The sequence below is a fragment of the Lontra canadensis genome, unplaced genomic scaffold (genome assembly GCF_010015895.1).
Source record: "Lontra canadensis isolate GAN:19392208 unplaced genomic scaffold, GSC_riverotter_1.0 scaffold84, whole genome shotgun sequence".
Taxonomy (NCBI): Eukaryota; Metazoa; Chordata; class Mammalia; order Carnivora; family Mustelidae; genus Lontra; species Lontra canadensis.
In genome coordinates this window covers 3,350,530-3,374,646 of record NW_022631078.1, presented here as the reverse complement: position 1 = coordinate 3,374,646, position 24,117 = coordinate 3,350,530, and the positions used below count along the sequence as shown (strand labels likewise).

The window sequence follows — 24,117 nt, the reverse complement described above, 5'->3', positions numbered from 1 at the left end:
CTCTTTTTTTACGTGGTTGATACAGCGAATTATACTATTTGATTTTCAAAGATTAGGTCAACTTTGTATTCCCAGAATAAATCCTATTTGGTCATCATGGATTGTCCTTTCTGTACATGGTGGACTTGTTAAAATTTTGTTAAGAATTTTTGTGTCTTTGTTCATGAAGGATATTGGTTCTAGTTTTCCTGTAAAATCTTTATCTGGTTTTGGTATCAGATTAATGCTAGCCTCATGGCATGAATTAGGAAATAGCCCCTCCTCTACAGTTTTCTGTATTTCTGTGGAATTGATACTAGTTCTTCCTTAAATGGTTGGTAGATTTTACTTATGAAGCTTTTTTGTTTGTTTGTTTTATTTCTCTCAGTGTTTCATTTTGGATAGTTTGTTGTTGTTGTTTTTTGCTGTGTCTTCACTTTTACTAATCTCTTCTTCTGCAGTGTCTAAACCGGCTCTGATCCATCCAGTGTATTTCTCACACTAGGTGGTGTAGTCTTACTCACTAGAAGTGCAATGTGGTGCTTTTCCACCCAGTCTCTAGTCTTTCATCCTGCTCCTTGAACACATTAGGATACAGTCATAACTTTAATCATCTGTGTTTATTCAGGTGTAGCCTAACCCTGAAATCATGACCTGAGCGGAAATCAAGAGTTGGGCGCTTAGCCAACTAAGTCACCCGGGTGCCCCTGTAATTTTTTTTATCGGATGCCATGCATTGTGAACTTTGTTCATGATGGATATTTTTGTATTCCCATAAATACTTCTGAGTTCTGTTCTGGGACGCAGTTAAGTTACTTGGAAAATGTTTGACCTTTTGGGTCCTATGTTAGATGGAACCATAACAGTGTTAAGTCTGCCCCAATACTGAGGCAAAAATCCTTCTGAGACCCTTACCTGATGGCCTACGGATTCTGAGGCTTTTACCGTGAGAGGTGGTCACAGAACTATATCCAGCCTTGTCAGAGTCCTGGCTGCTGCTCCCCTGTCCTTTCAGGTTGCTGCTGGAGTGTCTTTTCTTTCAGGCTCTCTTAGCTGATGGAGCAAAGAGATATCTGTATGTTCTAACCCACGTATACCCATAGGTCCACAAACATTTCTGTATGTCGCCATTTGTATCTCTGTTGCGCTGATGCCTGCGGCACTAACCCGCCACCACATGGGTCATTCTTACCTTTCCCAGCCGATCTGCTAGCTCCTGCTCCCACAGTGAGAGGCCTGGCTCCCACGCCACCATTCCTTCCATTCATGGTCTGTCTCCAGTCTACGCAGTGGTGGCATCAGGGTGGCTAACCTGTACCCTGTGGGAGCTGCTTTCTCCACGGACACCCCAAGCTGACACGCAGCTCCTTTGCCTTTGGCCTCATAGATGCCACTCATTTCCAAGTTGCCTTGGGTGGGGTCTTCTCCACATCTCCTTCAGGAAAGCCATTCTGTGCATGTGTGACACAGTGAGCTCACTTTGTCACACTCTGCATTCCGCCAGCATCGTTCCCCAACCTCCTAAATTTTTATTTGAGCGCATGAAGGCTCACTCTGTACCGTAAAGTTCTGTGGGTTTCGACAAAGGCATCACGTTGTGTCTTCACCGTGATGTTTTCATATGAATCGTTTCACCATCTCCAAAAATCTGTTTTACCTGTTCACCTGCCTCCCACCCTCCCCCAGCAACTCACCTTTGTGCCAGACCTATGATTCAGCTTCCCCAAAACATCAGATATTTGGATCGTACAGTGTATAACCTTTCAGACTGGCTTTCCCTTCTTATCCTTTCACCTATCGAAGGGCATCTTGGTTGCTTCCGATTTGGGGAGATTAACACTAAAGCTGATATAGACATTCATGTGTAGGTTTTTGTGTGAACTTAGTCCTCAGATCACTTCACTAAATACCTCGGAGTGTAATTCCTTTAAGACTGTTCTGCCAAACTATCTTCCAGCGTGGCTGCACCACTCTGCGTTCCCACGAGCCACGGGCGAGCATTCCCGTCGCCGCGTGTCCTTACCAACAGGCGATGTTGTCAGGGCTTTGTTTGTTTGTTTAATTTAATTTTTTAAAAAGGTTTACTTATTTATTTAAGAGAGCAAGAGCATGCATGTGCACAAGCAGGGGGAGAGGCAGAGGGAGAAGAAGCAGGCTCCCCGCTGAGCAGAGAGCCCGACTCGGGACTCGATCTGAGGACCCCGAGATCATGACCTGAGCCGAAGGTGGACGCTCAGCCCGCTGAGTCCCCCAGGCGCCCCAGTGCTTGTCTGTTTGTTTTCGCCGGTCTAATAGGTGCATAGAGATGTCTAATTTGAACTCACAATTTCCTAATGGCAAGTGATACTGATTTGCTACCATTCTTCAGTGAGGGTCTGTTCAGATCTTCTGCCCGTTTTCTTAATTGAGTGGTTTGTTTTATTGTTGAGTTTAAGACTTCTCTGTGTATTTTGGATACAAGTCTTTTATGAATGTGTGTGTTGCGAACATTGTCTCCCTGCCCGTGGCTTGTCTTTTTCATTCTCTTGGCAGTGTCTTCTGCAGAGCAGAAAGAAGTTTTTTAATTTTAAGGAAGTCAGCTTAATTTTTTTTTTTTTTAAATCTTTCATGGATTGTTGCTTCCGGTGTTGCCCACATGGATTTTCATCCTGTATTCTGGTGTGATTTACGGAGTTAACATTTGCAGAAGAGTGGAGGGAAGCCAAGTAAAAATTGTGTGTAGGCCGCGCCAGGGTTGGAGGTGGGGGGGAGACAGCTGGGTGTGTGGGTCCAGAACCCAGGGGCCTCCCAGCCGCTGTGTGGATGTCACTGCAGTAACTGGAGGCACACAAGGTGGGGGTGGGACAGCCCAGGACAGGGGCCAGCCCAGGCCGGGAGCTCTGCCTACTAGCCAGCGCCTCCTCATATGCAGTCGTGTCCTCTTGAACTTGGCATAGACATCGATGGCAACGTTGTCTGGAATGCTCATCGGTCTTTCTCCTCTGTTCTCAGACACCCTCTCACCAGCTTCAAGCCCCTCGTCGGTCACGTACCCAGTGGCGGCCGGTAGTGCTGATGAACCTTCCAGCATAGCCTTGAACATTGAATGTAGGATCTGTGGGGACAAAGCTTCAGGCTACCATTACGGAGTTCATGCGTGTGAAGGCTGTAAGGTACGGTGGACCCCAGCAGGGGAGAGTGTCCCTGCTCGGGACAATGGCTGCTTCTTCTTAAACACAGATTTTGATCATCACTAAAAGGATCTGTCAGTCAGTAGTGTCAGGCCCCCACATCATGCTTTTAGGACTTTGTGTACACTCTCAGCTTTGGTATTTCATGTACCTGATACGCGCAGTGTCTCGTCATCTCAGTGTTCGGTTAAAATCCGAACTCTTCCCCTGTGCATGCTGAGACGGTTTGCTGACTTTGGAAGACACCACAGCCCTTCCTAGTGCGGGCACAACCCACGTCCTTGACAGCAGCACCGCACCCGAGCCCGGGCTGGCCTCGAAGGCCTGGGCTGTGGGGAGAAAGGGCCAGACTGCCTTCCGACGGGCAGAATTCTCTCTTCAGCCTCCTCATGCTCCTGGCCTGCTCTGGCCATCCCCACTTTACAGACTTAGAGATCCGCAGGCTTTCCAGACCTGCCTGGTGTGAAACAGGCAGGAATAAGTGGGAAGCAAACAGAGAAAGCACCAAAGCAAATACAGATGCTTCACAAGCCTTCTGACCATGAACTTGTGAAAGAAGTTACTTGCAGAGTAACTTTTACCCCAGGGCTGTGCCTGAGTTCCTGTTGTTACGTTTTGTTCCTCATGGACTAAATACTAAAGGTTCTTACTGGGTAGAGTTTAAGATAAGCTTTTGTAAAGTGTGACCGTTCTTTACAAACAGGTGGCTGCCTTTTATGAGTTCATTATAATTTTTGTCTTGAGGGGGCTAGTATTCTCTTACACAGAGATCTGTGCAGTCACAGATCTGGATGTGAGTTGGGGAGGGAAAGCGACACTTACACAAATTGGGACTAAGTGACTCTGGGAGACGATAACCATTGTCTTCCCAAGCCAGACGAGGACGTCTTGAAACGACTTTGAATTTTGCCTCACTTTGTTAGTTTTTCGTCTTACGTGTAATGAAATTTAAATTTGTCAGTTTGTCCCAATTAAGTCAGACTTCTTAGAACGATTTTACTAATTTCAGTTCATTTGAAAAGTACAGTAAATGAACGACAAGAAACACCCCTCCCCAACCTTGCGTCCATCCCACAGGGTTTCTTCCGGCGAACCATTCGGCTGAAGCTGGCCTATGACAGATGTGACCGCAGCTGCAAGATTCAGAAAAAGAACCGGAATAAGTGCCAGTACTGTCGTTTCCACAAGTGCCTTTCGGTCGGGATGTCCCATAACGGTAGGTAAGGTTGTCTAGTGCGCTTCTGCAGCCCGTGCCTCAGCCCACCTCCCTTGTCTGGTCACCACGGACTGTGTTTTGAATGAATGCGCGGCAGCACGTAGTGCCCAGATCGTTTTGCAACCCAGATAGCCTAAGAAGGGAAAAGTGTCACGTAGCTGAGACGCAGCAGAGCTCCCGGAATTCCTCTTAGACACTTCACACGGTAAGACTTTGACTGAAGGTTTTCAGACGGAATGGAAATCCCTCTGGGATGCCAGTATGGTCACAGCATCCCCACAAAGCACATGTGCGGCGAATATTGTCATTCTGAACCCTGCTGTCATTTTACAACACGCCAGTGATGACGCGAAAGTAGATCTAAAATGACTAGTTCCCAATGGTCGCAGGTCTACCTTCTGGACAAAGAAAAAGGTGTCGCATGAAGTCACCCTAGGGGTCACTGCCATCTCCTCAAACTAGGGTCAAGTTTGGACCTCATGATAATTAGGTCAATTAGGACAATTGTCCTAAAGGACAATTTTGAACCTTCGACTGATCCTACTGACGAAACAAGTGAGGGTGTCGCTTTGCCTTTTAGCCTCTTGAAGAAGTCCAGAGTTTATGGAGGGTTGAGTTTCATTTTCCTCTCTCCAGAATAGAGAGAGCAGTACAATGTTGACTAGTCCTGACGGGGCGGCTTTGGTTCGCGGTTGAATTCTCGGCGCACCCTCTCCGCCCAGAGGCCCGTCCCCTGTCGTGCACCCTGATGCTCACCTCTGCTCGCTTCCCGTTCTCTCCCGCCGCCCCCTCCCCGCCCCCCAGCAATTCGCTTTGGACGAATGCCGAGATCTGAAAAAGCAAAACTGAAAGCGGAAATTCTCACCTGCGAACATGACCCAGAAGATGCAGAAACAGCAGATCTGAAGTCCCTCGCCAAGAGAATTTATGAGGCCTACCTCAAGAACTTCAACATGAACAAGGTCAAGGCCCGGGTCATCCTGGCAGGGAAGGCCAGCAACAACCCGGTAGGTGGCCTGGCTGCGGCTTGTTCTCCCGCCTGAGCGGCCCCTGGCCGCAGGGAGGGGCTGAGGGGACAAGGTTGGGTGCTGGGAAGACGGTGTCGGTCCCAGAGACAGTGGATGGAGGCAGCTTGTCAGCAACTCCTATCTTCTGGGCTCGCTCGACCTCAGAGCTCCTAGCAACCAGGCATCATAATGACTCTGTAATTAATACACGAAAAAAAAAAGAAAGAAAGAAAAGGAAAAATCTGGTTAATAGCTTAGGGTCCTTTCTTAAGTGCATTTTTTAAAAATCCTCTATATTTTCCTTAAATCTCTATTTTATTTTATTTTATTTTTAAGATTTTATTTATTTATTTGACAGGCAGAGATCACAAGTAGGCAGAGAGGCAGGCAGAGAGAGAGAGGTAGAAGCAGGGTCCCCGCTGAGCAGAGAGCCCGATGCGGGGCTTAATCCCAGGACCCCGGGATCACGACCCAAGCCGAAGGCAGAGGCTTCAACCCACTGAGCCACCCAGGTGCCCCTAAATCTCTATTTTAATGCCAGAAAATGAAAGCATTTTCTTTCGCGCAACACATGTTCTGGCATCTTTCCCCTAAATCTCCTCCCTCCTCTCCTACACCCCGCCCTGCAGGCCCCCACCCACCCCACTCCTGTTTTTTCAGTGAAAAGGCAAGGACACCTCTGGGTTTAGAAAGGGCTGTTCGTTTACAGAAACTTTGTCTTCTCTCGACAGTTCTGGGCCTTTTCCGAAGTGCACTGCTACCCGCCCCCGACCCCATGGTCCGCCCAGTCTCTGTGTCCATTGCTGAACTGATCTCACAGCTAATTCAAAGAAGGGCCAGCCCAGGGTTGGCTAATGAAGATAGTTTGCTTTTTTCCTACGAGCATGGCAAAACAGGTTTAATTCGTACTAATGAGTAGCTTAAAGCAATCCTGATTGGGAATTCCAAGCTGGAATTTTTAGTCACAGGAAAATGAAGTATTTCACAAGCTACTTACTCTCATGAACAAACCAAACCTCTCTTTTACTGAGTCTTTAATTCTTCAGTAAAATTCTCCAATTAAATGGGTGGAGACGTTTCAGACTGGCTCAGGCGAACTCTAGGACATCGGTTAAAGCTGTACCCGTGCTGCAAGGCTCCAGGGGCTTGTATAAATTAGACCCTTTCTGGACCATGAGGGTGACAGCAAAGTAACCTTTTAATTTGGAATTTCTCTCCTGGAAATGGTTAGGAGAGCCCCATATTAGAGGAACCAAAGCTTCTGATCTCTTTGAGATCTTCTGTTTCTCTCTTGGGTTTTTAAAGGGAAACTTAAAAGTTAACTTGACTCTGAACCAAACACTCTTGTTTAACATTAGTTTCATTCCCACGGAGTATCTTTCTGCATATACCACTAAGATCCGCACGCTCTTGGAGGGAGCCCTGTCCTCGTCGGCCAGAGCTTGGAGCTCCCAATGCGGGACACAGGGTCTGCTTTTCTATCTCCTGTGGCCTGTAGATCACATAACATGAAGACCTACAGCTCGGCTAGAACCGATTAGGGGCTAGGTGGGCCAGGAGAGGGGTGCTATGGGAGGCTGGTGGGGAAACGGTGGAGGGAGGATCTTGGGAGGAGGAAGGAAGCTGCAGGAAGCGTGTAGATCCCATTGTTTTGGGGAAGGGTGGCTGTTAGCTGAGGGCAGGGGCTGATGGGAGGGATAGTGAATGTTTCTGTCTGGACATGCGGCTGGTTTGAGCCACTGAGATTTCAGAACCGGAGGCCAGAAAACCGCCAGGGCCCTGAGTGAGCTAGCTGGCCAGGGCTCATCAGGGCCCTGGCTGCCCTGTGATTTGAGGGCGACAGGAACGGAAGCAGAGCCGAGGCACAGAGGACACATCGGTCCCATCTGAACTTGGCTTCCAAAAGACGTGCTTTTCAACGTCTTAAAAAGTTGGTGTGTTGACGTGTGAGGTGTTAATATCACAAGACTCCGGAAGGCCACATGCAGTGAGACGGTGAGGAGCGTTCAAGTCTGTGCCTCTCCTGTGAGGTTTGCAACCAGGGGCTCGGGCCCGCCCTGTGAATGTGCACGGGCCCTCCCACCCCTGCCCCAGCCTCTGCTGGCGCTAGAAGCTAGTTGCACCTCTGGAAACTAGGGGAGGGTGTTCGGTTCAAACGGACAAGCAGTTCTTCAGCACTGACTGTGCCAGGCGACGGTCATGCAATAGCACTGGTCTGATGTCACAGACCATTGTGACTTTCTTCATTCAAATGAAGGACACAGCATACGTTTATCTCAAAGGTTCCCATATAGCTCAGAATTCTTGGGAATAGTCTTTAGAGTGTTTGAATGTTTTCAGTTATGGACAGTCTGTGTCCCCTGAGAAGATTAAGGGATTTTAGACAAAATCATGGGTCCTTTGTAGCCAGTCAGTAACAAAATCAGGTGTGTTGTCAGAGAAGAATGAACCAAGCAAGGGGATAAATTTTGGGCACGTGACTGAGAATAGATTCTAATGTGCATTTTGAAAAGGGCTTCCAACATTATTCTTAGCGCTTCGAGATCTTTGAGACGAGGGACTCCCCGGGCGCCATTCCGAAATGGCTTTGGGGGATGATGAACCACGTGGTGGGGTTTTGCCCGCGGTGTTACATTGAAATATTACACTGACAACTTAAGGTGCCTTAAGATTTAAAAAACACACTTAATATTTTATACCATTTCTTGAAATGTGTAGTAAAACCTAACCAAAAGCTTATTAAATGGTTCCATCCAAAAACAGTTCTACCAAGAAATCACAGTTTTTTCCTAAAAGATGGTGCTGCCTGCACTTTATGTAGAAAATGCTATTTAGATGTATGTAAAGATGAGTTTTTGTCAGTAGTATCATTAACACACACAGAACACCGTCAGGCGTGTGCACGAGTGGTAGATGTCGGTTGGGAGAACCTTCTGGTCTCAGTGGGGAGTGATGGGTGGGGGTGCTGGGCAGCTTTCTGCCTCCTGCTATTTAAACTTGTGACAACATCCTTTATTTATCTGAAATGACCACCTGTGATGTCAGATACATTCATATTCAAACTTAAGTCTAAAAGGCGCATTCCATAATTAAATATAAGCAGCATGGATTTTTTTTTAAATAGTCCTATCAACAGTGTTTATCAAGCGAGTTAGTATATGCATTCTCTCTTGAGCTTCTATAAACATTGGTTTCTAAATGTTAGCACTGGTTTTGAATTCAGATGGTTTCTAATTTTGTTTGTTAATGAGGACCTGCCTTCTTAAAATCCAAGTGATAATTTTATAAAAATGAAATGAAGTATTTGTACCAGTTACTTCCCCATTTACGAGCGTATGTTTCACATAAAACTAGTCCCAGGAGGGTTTCATGGGCCTGTGTCCTGTTTCACAAGGAGCTTTGCCTGGAAGGGCCCGGGGTTGGGATTTCGTGCCCTGCTGTCACTGTCCTGAAATTTTTCATCATTTTTGAAAGAGGGGCCCCACATTTTCATCTCGCCCGGAGTCCTGCAAATTCCGTGGCCAGTCCTGTGCCAGTCATGTGAGATGCTCCAGCGAAGGATGCAAGTGCTCTGGGATCACACACTTGGGGAACCGCTGCCCAGCCTATCCCTGTTCCTGAAGCTTCCCACCACACACCCCCGCAGCAGAGACTCTGGGAGGACCGAACTTCATTTAACTCAGCATTTCCCAAATTTGTTTGGGCCACACAACTTTTGTTTTTATTTCTGCCGAAGGTTACAAACCAGTGATACAGCCAGGGTGGCCTACTCGTGTATTTTCTGGAACTTGAAGGGAGAGTGCTGTGTATCCTTCAAAAGCATCCCTCCAGCTCACCCGAAAATGTTAATTCCTTCAATCTGAGCAACTTCCCAAGACACAGAACTGCCCCCAAACTTTCCCTAAACAACAGTAATCAGGCCTGCTTTTACAGTCTTTGAAGGGAGACGGTTTTTAGTCTTCCTTAACCAGACTTGAGATAGTCGGGACTTTGGCTTTGAATTTTGTATTCAGAATGTTTTCACTCACACACAGGTAATTTTTTGAGTACCCCCTTTCTTCAGATGTAGAATCAAATTATTGTTGTGGTTTTTTTTTTTTTTTGGTCCAATGCTGTACTGCAAATTCTAATTTTATTTAAACATTTCTAAGACAATGCCTTGTATTGTTCCAACGTGCCTGCCTTGCTTCTGAGACAAGGACACGCTCCAGGTGCCCTGAAGGTGGTTTCGTGCTGTGGTTCCTCCAGATGATCTTGGGGGCCCAGGAATAGGGGCCACATCGTGCTCTGGGGTCAGACAGAGTGTCAGTGACACGCTTTGCCCATGGGCAGAGTGAGTCTTAAAATCATGAGCTGCTTATGCCATTCTACATTTATGTATTCTGGTAGGAACTGAAAATAATGCTTCAGCCCACCTCATTACTGATCTGTAGAACACATTATAAATCAGAGATCACCCAGAGACTGTCATTTCTTCTGCTCTGTGCACAGATCTGGTGTACATTTTGGCCAGCAGCACAAAATATTTACATCCATTCCCCTGTGCCCCACCAGATATATAATCCCTTCTGGGCAAGCTGGCCTCCAGTAACAGGGCCAACCATCTCCTCTCCTCCACTAGATACTTGGAAAATGGCAGGACCCGTGGTCTTAGAAGAAATTGGTATATATCAACGTGTGGACTGCTGGCCTAAGGGTTTGTGCTTGTTCCAGAACACAGAGCACTGAAGTGAGGAAGTGAGGGTTCTTTAAGATTTTCCCAGGTGACCCCCAGAAAGCAAGGGCTTAACAATGCTCTCTTGCTTATTGCTATGCAAACACCAACTTTCGGAGTTCTATTTACGTACCAAATTCACTCATGCTGTAGTCAGGGTCAGGTAACGACGGTTATCTCTGAAGTTCATAAAATGGTAAAATTAAGAGTTACTGTAGGGTGAGTGAAAGAGGTGAAGGCACACATTTTTAGTTATAAAATTAATAGGCCTGGGGATGAAAAGGACAGCATGAGGACTGTGGTCAATAGTACCATAGTTACGTTTCCTGGGGACCCCACTCAGGGAGTGGGTACTGCCTAAGGTGTAGATGTGTTGAATTGCTACACTGTGCACCTCAAACTCATATACCATTGTATGTCAGCTGTTCTTTGGGGATAAAAATTTTAAAATTACTGTAGTTAGGGCCACTGCAGTAGTAGTCAGGAGTTCCGAAAATCTTATAAAGTATTAGAAGTGCTTTGCAAATACGCTCTTGTTAGCTTTATTGCCAAAATCAGGACTTCCCTTTCATAGCAATGAAATCCCCACCCGGTGTCAGGCAGTGATGATACTTACCTTACAGATTTATATTGCTAGTTCTCCATAAATGTCTTTGTGTCCCCAGCCAACTTTGAGGTTGTTTAAGGACGAAGACAGCATTTTGTTCATATCGCGCTTCTCCACAGGTGATCTGCAGACACTGGCTGCTCATCAGTTCATTGATAATTAAGAGGACAGCCTGTCCCCGGGGAACTGGCTCATTTCCGTGTCTTTTGTTGCAGCCCTTTGTCATACACGACATGGAGACATTGTGTATGGCCGAGAAGACTCTGGTGGCCAAGCTGGTGGCCAACGGTATCCAGAACAAGGAGGCGGAAGTCCGCATCTTCCACTGCTGCCAGTGCACGTCTGTGGAGACCGTCACCGAGCTCACCGAGTTTGCCAAGTCCATCCCTGGCTTTGCCAACTTGGACTTGAACGATCAGGTCACTTTGCTGAAATACGGAGTTTATGAGGCCATATTTGCCATGCTGTCTTCTGTGATGAATAAAGATGGGATGCTGGTAGCATATGGAAATGGTTTTATAACTCGTGAATTCCTGAAGAGCCTAAGGAAACCGTTTTGTGATATCATGGAACCTAAGTTTGACTTTGCGATGAAGTTCAACGCGCTGGAGCTGGATGACAGTGATATCTCCCTTTTTGTGGCTGCTATAATTTGCTGTGGAGGTAAGTCACTGACCGAATCTGGTGTCACCTGCAGCCTCCTCTCCCAAAGGATGGCAGTAAATCTGTCTGTGCATGAGTGGCGCATGGTGAAGCACGCACCAGCAGGCGGGAGGGCGTCTGAGAGCCCCTGCGTCACCACCAAGGAGAATTAAGTGAGAATTATATCATACCGTATCATATTCTAGCATATGTTATTATAGTTAAATACATATTTGTACATTATATAAATACATTCCATTCATAACTATGTTATATACATAATATCCTATTTCTGATTATAATATAATCATCAAATATAATTTACTAGGTATAATGGTAATACAATTTTTATCTAATATGTATCTAATATCTAATACATATTAGATAAGATCATAATATATGGTGTATATTATTATTGTTATGTAATTCTACTGTTAAAGTATTCTGTCCGTATTACAGACAGGATTATATGAAGTGCCAGGCAGATGTCAGTACAGTTTATCTCACTATTGGTATATTCTGTTTCATGATGAAAAATGTCAGTAGCTAACTGGCAGTGTTTGCAGTTTGCTTTGCCAAAGGAAATGGATCCCAGTGAAGGAGAATCTGGGCCTCTCTGCAGGGAAGCTGGCTCTGCAGCTCCCAGAATTTTGGCTTAATGTCCTGTTCCTTTAAATAACCCTGTCCTGATATAAGAAGGTCATCCCTGTACTGTAAACTCAGCTGACCTTACCCAGTCTGGGGGAGACTGATGAGGCGACCACCGCCCACTGCGAGAAACCGTGCTGTGCCCCGCAGGTGGCTGACGTGCAGAGCTGAGGCCAGCCACAGCTGCCCAGACTGCGGAAGCTCCACAAGGCCTGTCCCTGCTACTATCCAGCTGCACGCGGTCAGCTGGCGCCCTTGTGCCCCGGCAAGCAATGGAAACTGTAGGGCAGTTTGATGTCAGCTACTCTTGTCCTCTGTATGCTCAAGATGTAGTGCTGTGGGTAAAAAGCAACCGCACGAACCTTTATAGGAGTAGGGCACAGTTCTCTAGAAGAAATTACAATCCTGTATCAGTCCTGGGGTGCCTGGGCGGCTCAGTGTCCAACTCTTGATTTCGGCTCAGGTCATGAACTCAGGGTAGTGGGTCGAGCCCTGCATCAGGCCCTGCGCTGAGCGGGGAGCCTGCTTCAGATTCTCTCTCTCCCTCAGCCCCTTCCTGCCATGTGTGCTCTTTCTCTCACTCAAAAAAAATCATGGATCAATCCTATTTATAGAAAAGGATCAAGTGTGATACACATTAAACCTTACGAGGGGGATTCACTTTCTGTTTCTTTTAATCTGTTTAAAAGGTGAATAATTAGATTCATTTCAAACCAAAAAAAGCAACGAACAAAATCCACATCCTTTGCAACACTTTTAACAATCCTAGTAAGGACTGAGGCTTTAAAGAGAGCACTGCCTCTTGGACAGGGGGACAGGGATGGGGACAGGGACAGGGACAAGGTGGGTTCTGGACCCAAGGCAGGACACATGTTCTTGGGCTGTCTCGAGAGGTCCAGTGCCTGGGGCTCAGCAGCATCTGGTACAGCTGGCATCTGCCACTCACATGTCACTCCTCTGTCTATGCAGCTGAGTCATATCGGAAGACTCATAGCATTCCTACCCCTTACAGTGCGCTATACCACAAAACCCAGTCCAACATAGTCACACTCCTTCACACGGTTATGGAAAACTTGAAAGCGAATATTTAGTTTTCACTCAAGAAGTATTTCACTTCATATTATGAAAAAACTGGTTGTTTTAATCATCATTGTAATATATGGTTACTCCTAATGTTTTTGGGTTTTTCCCTGGACCAGCGGTAATGAGATAAACCCAAAATGAAAGGGCCATCCTGTAGAGTAGTTGGTCGACTTAAGGCAGTATACAAATATTTAGGACCAAGTGTTGGTCCCATCTACCCAACAGTCCCAGTGACTTTTGCAGAATTGAGTTCTGTCTTCCAGCAGAGTCGACATTATCGAAAGGTTGGAATAGCAATGAGAGGCCCCATAAGCAGGAATGTCTGGTTTCCCCGACCGATAAACAGTTACGAGTCATCAGTGGGGTGACTGTCATGATCATCTCTTCTTTCTTTTGAGAATAGATCGTCCCGGCCTTCTAAACGTGGGACACATTGAAAAAATGCAGGAGGGCATTGTGCACGTGCTCAAACTTCACTTGCAGACCAACCACCCGGACAACATCTTTCTCTTCCCAAAACTCCTTCAAAAAATGGCAGACCTCCGGCAGCTCGTCACTGAGCACGCGCAGCTCGTGCAGGTCATCAAAAAGACCGAGTCTGACGCCGCCCTGCACCCGCTGCTGCAAGAAATCTACAGGGACATGTACTGATGGGTTGAAGGTAAAACACCCAGGCCACGTTGCCAAGGACTTCTAAAGTCGACAGCACTACAGATGGGGAACGGGAGCAACATCCGCTATGCACAAATTCCACCGCTTTCACCTTAGAGAATGGGACGGATGAGCCTTAGGTAACCGGAACCCTAGACCACATTTCTTTCTTTTTCACACCAGTACTTCCGAGAGTGTGCAAAGTATTGAACTGGTGGGGACAGGTATCTATAAGCAGTTCTTAGAAAATTAAGGGGAATGATGCCCAGTGGTTTGATTTTAACTCACCTGATGTTAATCAATGCAGATTTCTTGATATCACATGAATAACGTAGCACTGAATTAACTGGTGATCTCGAAATATGTGGTCTGTCTTCTCCTTTTGCCACCTTTGGCTGTTGTGCTCCCTTATCATTTTTAAACTAATCAGCACTTTTTAACTTTTATAATCCTATAAATCTAGATGAATCCAAAGGTTAAGTATTTTTTAAAAAGCAGCAAAATATTTATTGGAAAGACCTTAATTCTGTTTCCTGAATTTGAAGACAGACAACATGCTGTTTCTTAATCATAGGATTTAAAATTTCAAAGGATCTTTTGATAAGCTATCCAAACGCAGCAGTCAGTTGGTTTTCACTGTGTTCATGGTTGTGACTTAGGTGGAAGGGCCTGTTTGCAGGCGTGTGTAGATGATCCCAGAAAGCCTCATCTCGAGACGCCCCCTGGAATTGATTCTCTGCCTGCTTTGAGCTGGCGTCAGGGCAGCAGGAGCAAGACAAACGGGAAGTGTGTCAGCTCTCCGTCCGTCTGACCTGCTCCCTATCAAATGGGAACCAACCGAGTCAGGTTGTTTGGGGGCCATGATAGCATTTTGGGGGGCAAACTGACAAGTTGCTTGTCAGTGTTCCTCTGGGCCCCATATGTCAATGCAGCTCCTTGGTCTTTTCATGTGTTGCTTTCTAAAGTATGCAGCCTTATTTTTTGAACTCTTGGTGGTAGTGGCTGCACCCGAGCATAGAAGGTGAGGCAAACAGGACTTTAGAGCATGGGCCCTGGGGGGACCACGTGGAGAAGGAGGGGGGGCAGACACAGCATCCTTCATGGGGCAGTTTTCCGATTACATATGGAAGGCAGCTTTCCTGACATCTGAAATACTTGTTTCAGCCTAAACCCCGGTGTGGTTATGAAAGCAGTGTTCCTCGTGGTTCTCGTCCAGAGCATGTGGATCTAGAAAGACTCTCTCTTTTTGTCCACCATAGTACGTAAATGTCCTGTGAGGGGATTCGCAGCTGCCCTGCCCTCCAGGCCAGCCAGGCCTGAGCCTGCCAGAGCTTGAAGTGGAAGCCGGAGAGGAGGGGTGTGGGCCCCCCACCTCCCCCCGGCCACCTGCCTCTGACCCCCTGCCTCCTGGCAGCTCTTACGACCTGGTTGTGCCCTTGGCGCCCCTCCCCCTCTGTCTCCAGAAAACTTGTCTCTGTAAGGTCACTCTACTACTTGCTGTCGAGGAATGATTAGGATTGAGATTAATCAAGATCCCAAGGTCAGCATCCTGGAAATGCGAAAGGAGTGAGAATGATAAAACTGCGAGATTTCAACTAGAAAAGGCAAATGTGACAACAGGCACATCCTTCTCAAAATTAAACCTTAGTGGTAGTTTTCGTTTTTATCTTGTTGAGAGGTCCAATCAAGGGATCTGTTGGAAGCAAATAAAAGTATTTCCATGTATGAATGACACCCGTCAAGAGGTCACCCAAAGTCAGAGGGCATGTCTGTGTGGGCGTTCTTCCTTAAGACAAGGACCCCTGGGCCGCTGCTGCATCTGTGTCACCTCCGTCGTCCACTGGCCTTTCTTCTCACATGCCCCATGTGGATGCCATTCAGAGACATGGCCTCAGAAAGGGACCCTCAAGATTCAGGCTTTCACGAAAGTCACTCATTCATGGTTCTGTTTTCATAAAACTTACTTTTTAAAAAGCTCCTTATTTCATGCATTCTGCTACCGAAGGCATAGGTTCTGCGTTCCTAGTGTCAGTGAGCATTTGGCTCTCTTGGGGCCCAGCTAGACGCCCAGAGACACTCCCGGTGAGGCCACAAAGGAGGCTGCAGAGACTGTGGCTCGAAAGTCACTTAAATTTGTTCACTGGTACAGATAGGAAGAAAATCACAGATTCTTGTTCATTTTAAATAACAGTCACAGATTGCCATGCAGAATGTTCAGGCCACCTAATTGAAGATTTCTCAGACCAGGTTTGTCAGATATGGGCAAATTATTCACCAGTTCAAAATACTGTCGCATTTCCAGTAGGGGCTCATTAAAGCACATTTATTGCCTGCTGGGTTTCAGCAGACATCAGCATGAAGTGGGGTAGATCTGACAGAACAGGTTTGAGAGCCTCAGACCAGGGCACAGAGCCCCTCCTCTGCTGGGGAACTCGGCACGCGATGCAGCTCCCCATGCCACCACCTTGACACCCTTAGACAAGTCACTGTCTGTAGCCACAAGTGCCCGATGCCTCAGAAACCACAAAATTACCAACACCCTTTGTCTGTAGGCCTGACAAGGACAATTCCTGAACCCAGCAGCCAGCTCCAGCTTGGGAGCCGGCCTGGCCCTCTCTCCCTAGTCCCACAGTGTCCCTCCCCTTCGTCCTCCTGGGCACTTCCAGCTGGGTGTCCCACACGCAGAATCCCGCGCCTGCCACGCTGAGGGCTGTGCACACCGGTGGCCGTCTTGGGGAAGCCCAGCATCTTCAAAATCAGGATGCAAGCGAATGTACCAGCACGAGCGGGAGGCAGGGACAGTTTGGGAATCTTCAGAGTGCCAGTGAGCTGCTGCTTTCTTCCCACCTTGCTCTCGAGTTTCCCTGTGGCCTTACAGCTCTCAGAGGAGATGCACTCCAGGCATCTCCCTGAACAGCAGGTGTACATATATCAAAAAGAATGTGAAGTCCAGGAGAACCTTGGTGCACAGTGCGTTCAGGAATGCCTACGAGAGCTATTTTAAAGGGACTCCTCGTTGGAAGAACAAGAATATATCTTTCTGCATTTTGGATGCGTTTCTTACACTGGGCCAGCTGAAACTCTAAGGAAACAAACAGCCTCAAGGATGGTGTGGGGGTTCCAGAGACAGGGCAGCGTCCTAAGATCTGGGCAGAAGCTCAAGCAAGGCACAAGTAGAATCCTTTGTTTAATGTGTGATAAGTAAACTATTAATTTAGCCACTACTGTTTCCCCAAATCTATAGCATAACAGCTACCTCAATACAGTACATCTAAAGACACAGTTAAAATTAAGGTACATGAAACACTCGGGGTCCTTTTGCAGCACCTATAGTCAGATCATTTGTGAGTAAGATTCCAGTTACTCACCTTTGCTTGATTGCACACTGAGAGGTAGAAGGTCATGTGACCCCTTAAAGACACTTTGGTAGTTTAAAGAGTGCCTCCAAGATACACACGTGCAGAAGCTGCTGCCCCAGTTTGGTGGCCCTGAGGTGGAGCATGACCTGGGTCAAGAAGTGGGAACAGTCACTGGCTACAGTGACCCGCCCTGCTCCTCGGTTGTAGCTGCTGGCCGCGGCAGCTGGCTCAGGGAGAGACCCTGCTGGATGAGGCTGGAAGCAGATGCCTCCGGGCCGACTTAACTGGGAAGTGACTGTCCAAGGTGCACCTGGGCCTCTGTGCTGCCTCTGGGCACTTCCTGCCTCCTCCTCGCTTCTTCAAACCACCAAGCACCTTAGATACCTATCCACCGCATACTGATGGTTGTGGTTTTTTGGTTTTTGGGTTTTTTTTGTTTTTTTTTTTTGTTTTTTTTGTCTCTACCCAGTGGCTACACCCGTCTCCGGAATGTCTGACAAAAGCCCGTTTAGAGAGGGGTGCGCTGTTTCAACCAACCTGCACTGCAGGTGTTCCCGGAGGGGTCACTTGCTTAAAGCCTTTAAGTTCATAGCTGTGGTTCCATTCAGGATGGCAAGGACATCCCGCTGTGCAAGTCGCCAGCTACAATCAGTGTGACCCACTGAGAGCTTACTGATTATTAACAAGTGTCCGTGGAAGCTTTTTCCCACGTACCGAGTCTTCACAGCGTCGGCCCAGCCCGGCACCGGGTGGCTCCAAAGCCAGGCCCCTTGTGTTTGTTCTTCTCCTCTTAAATGTGGCCCCGCTTCTTGTAACTCTTGGTCCAAGCTGATTTATAGGGTTCCCCTGGGATTAAGGATTCTTGCCAGGCTCCAAAGGTTGCAGCCTATGTTTTTTTGCTGGGATATAAATATATATACATATATTATATATATTTAGGTGCCATTTTAATAGAATTCAGGAAAATGGTCATTGACCTCCAGCCTGTGACATGCACTGGAGTAGGAACAAAGGCAGTGAACTTTCGTCTGACTCAGGAGACGAGATCCATTAATTTCTCTGGAAACCACAATGCAAATTAGAGGTAATATTGAAAGTTTTAGAAGAAGAAAAAAAAGACAATGAATCTTCATGTGTCAGTTTAAGGAATTAGAGAGTTCTCTCCGTTATGCTATTTTTGTGCAGTGCAGCTGGGTGCCTTAATACTTCCGTGCAGTGGGCCGAGGCTTGTAAAGGCTTTGGGGGTGGCCCACGTATCAGGACAGCAAGTGAGAGGCTGGCGGCCAGGGTTCGGTCTGAGCTGCCCTTGCAGCATGAGGCCTGGGATGCCTTCTCAGGTCTAGCGTGGGGCTCTCAGCGGACCATTTGCTTCTCGACATTTCAGTCTAAGACAAGGACAAGTGTCACTGTGTACTACCCTACCTCAGGAAAGTGGGGGGGGACATGTAATGTGGCCCAGCTGAAATACATACAGCCACATCCTTTTGGAATTCCTTGCCAAACAGAACAGACTAACCTGACCCACGTTCAAAGTCACATCTTGACTGAAGCAATGGGGAACATCAAGGACTCCAGTGGCCCACTAGCTGTTCAGTGCATTATCTGCCAAAATAAAAGAAAAAAAAAACTATTTTTTTTTTTTTTTAATGTCAGAGATAGGGTTAAGACCTGGATCAGGTTTTTTTAATTTGTTTTCTAGTTTGGGTCAGGTGTGAAGAACTTCCCCAAGTGCTTCTCCAGAGAAGGGAATATACTGGCCTCCTCCTCCCTTACCCTTCTCCTCACACCCAACATCTAAACTTCCTTAATTCGTTAATTCAACAAACTGCAGCATTGTGCAGACCAGCACAGGGACCTGCCCCCCTCCGTGAGCCACCCACCCAGGTGAGCCCCGAGGGGAGGGCTCTGGGCCTGGAGGCGTCCTCCAGCCTCAGCCTGGCCTTCTCAGGGCAGGGAGGTCAAGCTTCAGGCCTTAAAGATAAGCGAGTGACCAATCTTTCCAAAGTAAAATCATTCACTTTTGGAAACTATCTTCTCTTAAAAAGCACAGTCTGCCTTTTTTCAGGCCTAAAAACAAATTAACAAAAAAAAAAATTACCTCACAATAATGAATACCCCTCAGTACCCTTTCCAGTAAGGTCACAGTATTTGCGTTTGAGCATTATTTTTCCTACACTGTATGGTACATAGAACTGTTTGTAGCTGTATCTTAAATACTAGGATTCAAGTTTAAGAAATAGTATAAATATTTTACTAACTTATAATCATGCATCTAGTAACAAAGATTTGGATTCTTTTGAAATCAGTATTAGTTGACATATACTCTTAGTAGCCTGGCTCTTGGAACCTACCGGAAACACAAAGGATGCTGGAATATAACTGACATACGATCGCACACACATGTGCGCACGCGCACACACACACACAGCTTTTTGTCTCTCCCAAGCCATGCAGTTTATTTCCCTGTATAGATCTGTTCCCCCCATCGTGCCTCACATGCAAGCACAAGTGAGTCTGTCCTCACCGTCTCTGCCGGCAAGGGGGCCAGAGACCCAGGTCCAGAGTCACTTACTGCCCCCAGCAGTATCCTGATGAAGACCTGAACTATTCCTGGGCCGTGGGTCGCAGTCTGCTCTTCAGGGAATTACTACCTGTGGGTTATTACCAAAGTACTCGGGCAATCCAAAATCTTCGGATGGGATATTTGCACCACTGGTTCTCTGGCAATGCCCAGATGGCCCAGCCTAAAGCATAGAACAGAAACTACGGGCCCCGTGAGTCCCCCTGGGTCATTCTCAGTATCTCAGCAGAACTTCTTGATGTCCACAGGGCCGTGGTGCTGAGAGCAACGGACCGACACATGTCAGAACATTAGATGGGTGCAGATTTCCAAAGCAAGACTGAGCTTGGTTTCTTGGTGTGTTTATCGTTACCACTCTTTGGTGCTTTATACTCTCCAAGTCTTCAGGGGCTGGTAGACCCCTTGTCTTCGTATTAAACAGGAGCAGTTCCAAAGGAGATCTTTTAGAGCAGGTTCTGGGGGCCGCTCTCTGGGTCTGGGCGGAGGGGGCATCCAGGGCCTCAGGGAGCAGGGGTGTGCACACAAGAGCAAATGGAATCTTCCGAGTCACATTAACCAACAGCGGTTCCAAGCAATTAGAGAATGACTTTAACTTTTTAATTTTTAAAAAATCTTCGGTCTTATTCTGTTTCCTGCTAGGAGATTGAACTGATCATGTATGCTGATTTATATACTGAATTTATGGGAATGTACAGCTTTGGAATGTCCTACTGTAAGACTGATGAATGTAAGGATTTAATTTCAGGGTACAGCGTTGCCTTAATGGTTTTAAAAAATAAAAGTATTTTTTAAAATTAGTTGGTGAGTTCTGAGTGATGCCATGAGATGAACGTTTAGTTTGAGTCCCCGGCTGTAGCATCTGCCCTCGGCCCAGAGCAGCCCGCACCGCACTCCCCCATGGGTCTTCACCTCTAGTCCTTTTGTCCTCTGGCGCACAGAATGGACCTAGGACATCCTGTGGCCCCAGGAAGACAGCCACTCGTCTAAAGTAACGTGACGCAGGGGAAGCATCTGAAAATAAAACCCAGTGCACCCATCAGCCGATAAAAGCTCTTTATTCATTCTCTTCTCAAACCCACGTCTGGCGCCCCCCAGGACAGCGTCAGCGGGCCTTCAGGCAGTTACGGGCAAAGATAGAACAGCTCCGGCCCTCTGAGAGCCAGCAGAGCCAAGTGCACCCTTCAGTGTGTCCCCCATGGCGAAGGTGGAGGCCACAGGGCAGGGGTATCTGTGGGGGGACGAGTGCCCTGTGGCCGCCTACAGGAGCCTGCAGAGCTGATGCGGGGTCCCCTGTGGAGAGGGGCAAGCCAGCACCTCAAGTTGGGAGCCTCTGTGTGAGCGAAGGGAAGGCAGGGGAAGGCATTGCTCTGCCTTGGAATGGGTCTGGGCCTGGGGCCAGAGCCAGAGCCTGCGGGACAGACAGGACAGAAGAGGCTTCATGTGGCAACACCCCAGCCCCCAACCCACGCCAGATCCAGAGTTCCAAGGAGGACATCTGCCTCGCAAATGTTTCTGGGGAAGGATTACTTTTCAAAACATTAACTGGCTCTCTGGGTTTTTAATTACGGATCTAACGCGTGGTCAAGATTTAAAACGTTTTCCAAGCACCACGAGGATGTGAAGTGAAACTCCACCGCCCCTGGACCCCCCAGTTGCATCTGCAGCTCCCCCACACACCTCAGGCACCTTCCCACAGGTCACTACCCTGTGAACCATCTGACTGAGTGAGGTCATCCCTGCATGAACACTCACTTCCTTGGATGGAGAAAGCAAGAGTCCCCACCCAGCTGTCCTGCCTCTGCATGAGCACGGACAGCACAACCCCCCAGTGTGACCAGAGGGCCTCCCCATACTGGACCAGGGCAGTGGGCTTTGTCCCTTTACTCCTGTGTCCTCAGGGCCAGGCAGAGCAGCATGTTACCTGGAGGCAACTCCTGGATCTGACGAAATCATGCGAAGGGCATAAAGGCCCCTCCAGGTCTGTCGCCTGTAAGCAGGAGCCAGGGGATGACCCTGCGGGCAGGCCCAGAGCCCTCCGGTCTGGGAGGAGAGCCAAAGGGCCAGCAGGCCCAGCCCTGGCCTCCCTTTGTGCCAGTTCTGAGCCATTCCTCAGTTCCTGCCCTGCGGTCTCAGCATCGAGAGGGCTCTGGATGGGGGTGGGTCTGCAGGATGTCTGGTCCAAGGTCTGCCTTTTGAGTGCCTTCTCTGCGTCTCCCAGTCACCTTCCTGGGGCAGGCCGGGCCCCAGCTCACTCCAGTTGCACACACTGCTCCTGCCTGTCCCGGAACAAGGCTGGGCACGACGGCTCCCAGCTCGGCCCCAGAGCTCTGTGCAAGGTGCTCTTGCCAACCTGGCATCCGCTGCACTCACGTCCGAGAGCCAGGCTGGCTGGCCGGCCTCTTTGATGGAGCTTTCCTTTTCTCCAAGTCTTGCCGGATTTCCTGAGGGAAGGCGTCCATGTTCTCCTGGACACAGGGGAGGCAAAACCTCTTGGAGTAGAATAAACTGCATTCCTGAAAGAGGGCAGGGGAAGGACAGGGACTAAGTACCACAGAGCGGGGGGGGTGCAACTTCTCCCAGAGGCCAGTCCTTCACCACGTATTGGGGGCAGGGGGCACAGGGCAGGGGCAGCTGTGTCAGGGAGGTGGCGGCCCAGGCCAGAACAGCAGGAGGGAGAGCGCAGCCTGGGGACTAGCCAGCCACCTCCAGAATGCAGTCATCACCTAAAACAAAAAGAGACAATGGAGGGCCTCCAGGGAGGAGAAAGCAGGTAAGGCATCCCCACCAGCCCCTGCAAGCAGTGGGGTATCGGGGGAGTCCTGAGCATGTGGGAATCACCCAGTGAGACTGGTGAAGACGTGGGAGAGAACAAGGCAAGCAGGCCTGGGTCAACCCAGGTGGGAGGGCCTGGATGGCGCAGACACACTCTGGGGACTACCGTTCTCCACCATGGGTGACGTGGAAACAATGAGAAGATGGAACCGGGGCCACACCTAACCTGTCAGAGATCCTAGACCCTTCCCTCTCCTGGTTATCACAGCAGTGCGACAGGTGCTTGGTGACCACCGGTGCTGGGCACAGCTCCACAGACCAAAACGGCCACCGGCGAGCGGCTGGTCTGGGCAGGAGGTCGGATCTGTCCAACCACGGCCATTGTCCCCTGCCACGCAACCCCAAGGATTCACTGCCCGGGGCCCCGTCCAAAGACTACTTTCCCAGCCCCTTCTGCCACTGGCTGTGCTGTGTTTTGGGAACGGCAGTGGCGCCATCTGCTCTGGACGCTTACACATATGAAAAGTAAGTGAAGACTGTCGCAATCCAGCCACTGTATTTTGGGGGTCTGTTTGCTGCAGCAGCTCAGGGTGCGCCTCAGCTGAGACAAGGCTGTCCTTCCTGTAGTACTCAGAGGAAAGCTGTTCCCACGTGAGAGAGGGGACTTCGCCACCAACCAAGCACTTCTTCCAAGAACACAGGAGACCTCGGAGACCACACAGGGCACCCTCTCCTCTGCTCACCAAGTGCAGCCCAAACGGGTAAGTGTGGCATTCAAGGCTTCGCCCCCACTGGCCCAATTCCCCTTTCCAGTCTGCATTTCCCAGCTGCTTCTTTCCCACTGAGTCCTCACATGCCACCCCGTGTCCTCGAACATGCAGGCCTCTGCCTTGCCAAGGCTTCATCTCACCCCATCAAATCTCATCCCCCCCACCCTTCAGGGATAGAGGCGGATGTTGAAACCTGGTCTGTGAGGCCGCAGCCTTGTCCACACTCTGCCCCCTAGCGGAATGCCCAGGGGCCGCTGTCAGCCCTGTCACTTGGGTTACAGGGGCCACAGCACTCAGCCACAGGGCTCCGCCTCCACCCGCCCCTGGGTTGTCCAATGACAAGCTCACTACCCTGGTGTCCTGGGCCTACTCGGCCTCTCGAACTTCCGTGTCCTCACCTATGAGATGGGGGCAATGCTACCTTGCACAGCTAGGGTTTGGGGCAGGACCGAAGGAATCTGCCCTGGGAAAACAGGCCCCAGCACAGGCCCTGACCCGCAACAACTGCTCGTGTAAACACAGTTCCTTCCTCTGGAAGGTCCCCCCAAGGACAAGTAGGAAGAAGGTCACCGTCCCACGGAGAGAAGCACGATGGCCACTGGCATGGCTGGGAGAGGAAGCGTCAGCACCCACCGCTTAGCCAACACTGAGACCGTGTGACCAGCTCCCGCCCACCCCCTGCCTGTGTGCTCACCTCTGCGGGCTGCAGGACTCATCCATAATGAGCGGCACTAGCGGGCCTCCAAGAACCCCGGGCCTCCCACCACGCGACGTGGCAGGGTTCCTAGGATCACGGCCACAAGGAGAGGCTGGCGCTCACACGGTCCCCGGGGAAGGCTCACACGTCACATTTCCCACGATCAAGCGTGGGGTCCCAGCCAAGGCGCGGGGGGGGGGGGGGGGGGGGGGGGGGGGGGG

At 48.9% G+C, this 24,117-nt stretch overlaps 2 protein-coding genes and 2 long non-coding RNA genes across 8 annotated transcripts in view; 1 reads left to right on the top strand and 3 right to left on the bottom strand.

Moving 5' to 3' along the window:
• The window catches only part of PPARA (peroxisome proliferator activated receptor alpha), a 58,965-nt gene extending 44,887 nt beyond the window's left edge, over positions 1 to 14,078 (top strand). For both annotated transcript variants that reach the window (XM_032882770.1, XM_032882771.1), the window contains 5 exons: positions 2,971 to 3,131; positions 4,227 to 4,365; positions 5,170 to 5,372; positions 10,909 to 11,356; positions 13,470 to 14,078. In XM_032882770.1, the coding sequence (XP_032738661.1) occupies positions 2,971 to 3,131; positions 4,227 to 4,365; positions 5,170 to 5,372; positions 10,909 to 11,356; positions 13,470 to 13,717 (1,199 nt within the window). In that variant the 3' untranslated portion in view covers positions 13,718 to 14,078. The remainder of the gene's footprint in view (positions 1 to 2,970; positions 3,132 to 4,226; positions 4,366 to 5,169; positions 5,373 to 10,908; positions 11,357 to 13,469) is intronic.
• On the bottom strand, positions 3,774 to 5,327 carry LOC116882408. The gene is made up of 2 exons (XR_004385644.1): positions 5,231 to 5,327; positions 3,774 to 4,282 (listed from the first exon to the last, which is right to left on the bottom strand). It is a non-coding gene; the product is annotated as an uncharacterized LOC116882408 (long non-coding RNA).
• A 2,364-nt stretch (positions 14,079 to 16,442) lies between the features above and the next one.
• Positions 16,443 to 20,622, bottom strand: LOC116882407. Its single transcript, XR_004385643.1, has 3 exons — positions 20,567 to 20,622; positions 18,593 to 18,678; positions 16,443 to 17,222 (listed from the first exon to the last, which is right to left on the bottom strand). It is a non-coding gene; the product is annotated as an uncharacterized LOC116882407 (long non-coding RNA).
• A 71-nt stretch (positions 20,623 to 20,693) lies between these two features.
• The window catches only part of CDPF1 (cysteine rich DPF motif domain containing 1), a 5,594-nt gene continuing 2,170 nt past the window's right edge, over positions 20,694 to 24,117 (bottom strand). For 2 of the 4 annotated variants that reach the window (XM_032882773.1, XM_032882772.1), the window contains exon 3: positions 20,694 to 22,170. In XM_032882773.1, the coding sequence (XP_032738664.1) occupies positions 21,767 to 22,170 (404 nt within the window). In that variant the 3' untranslated portion in view covers positions 20,694 to 21,766. The remainder of the gene's footprint in view (positions 22,171 to 24,117) is intronic. The other 2 variants (XR_004385642.1, XM_032882774.1) reach the window with 2 other exon arrangements.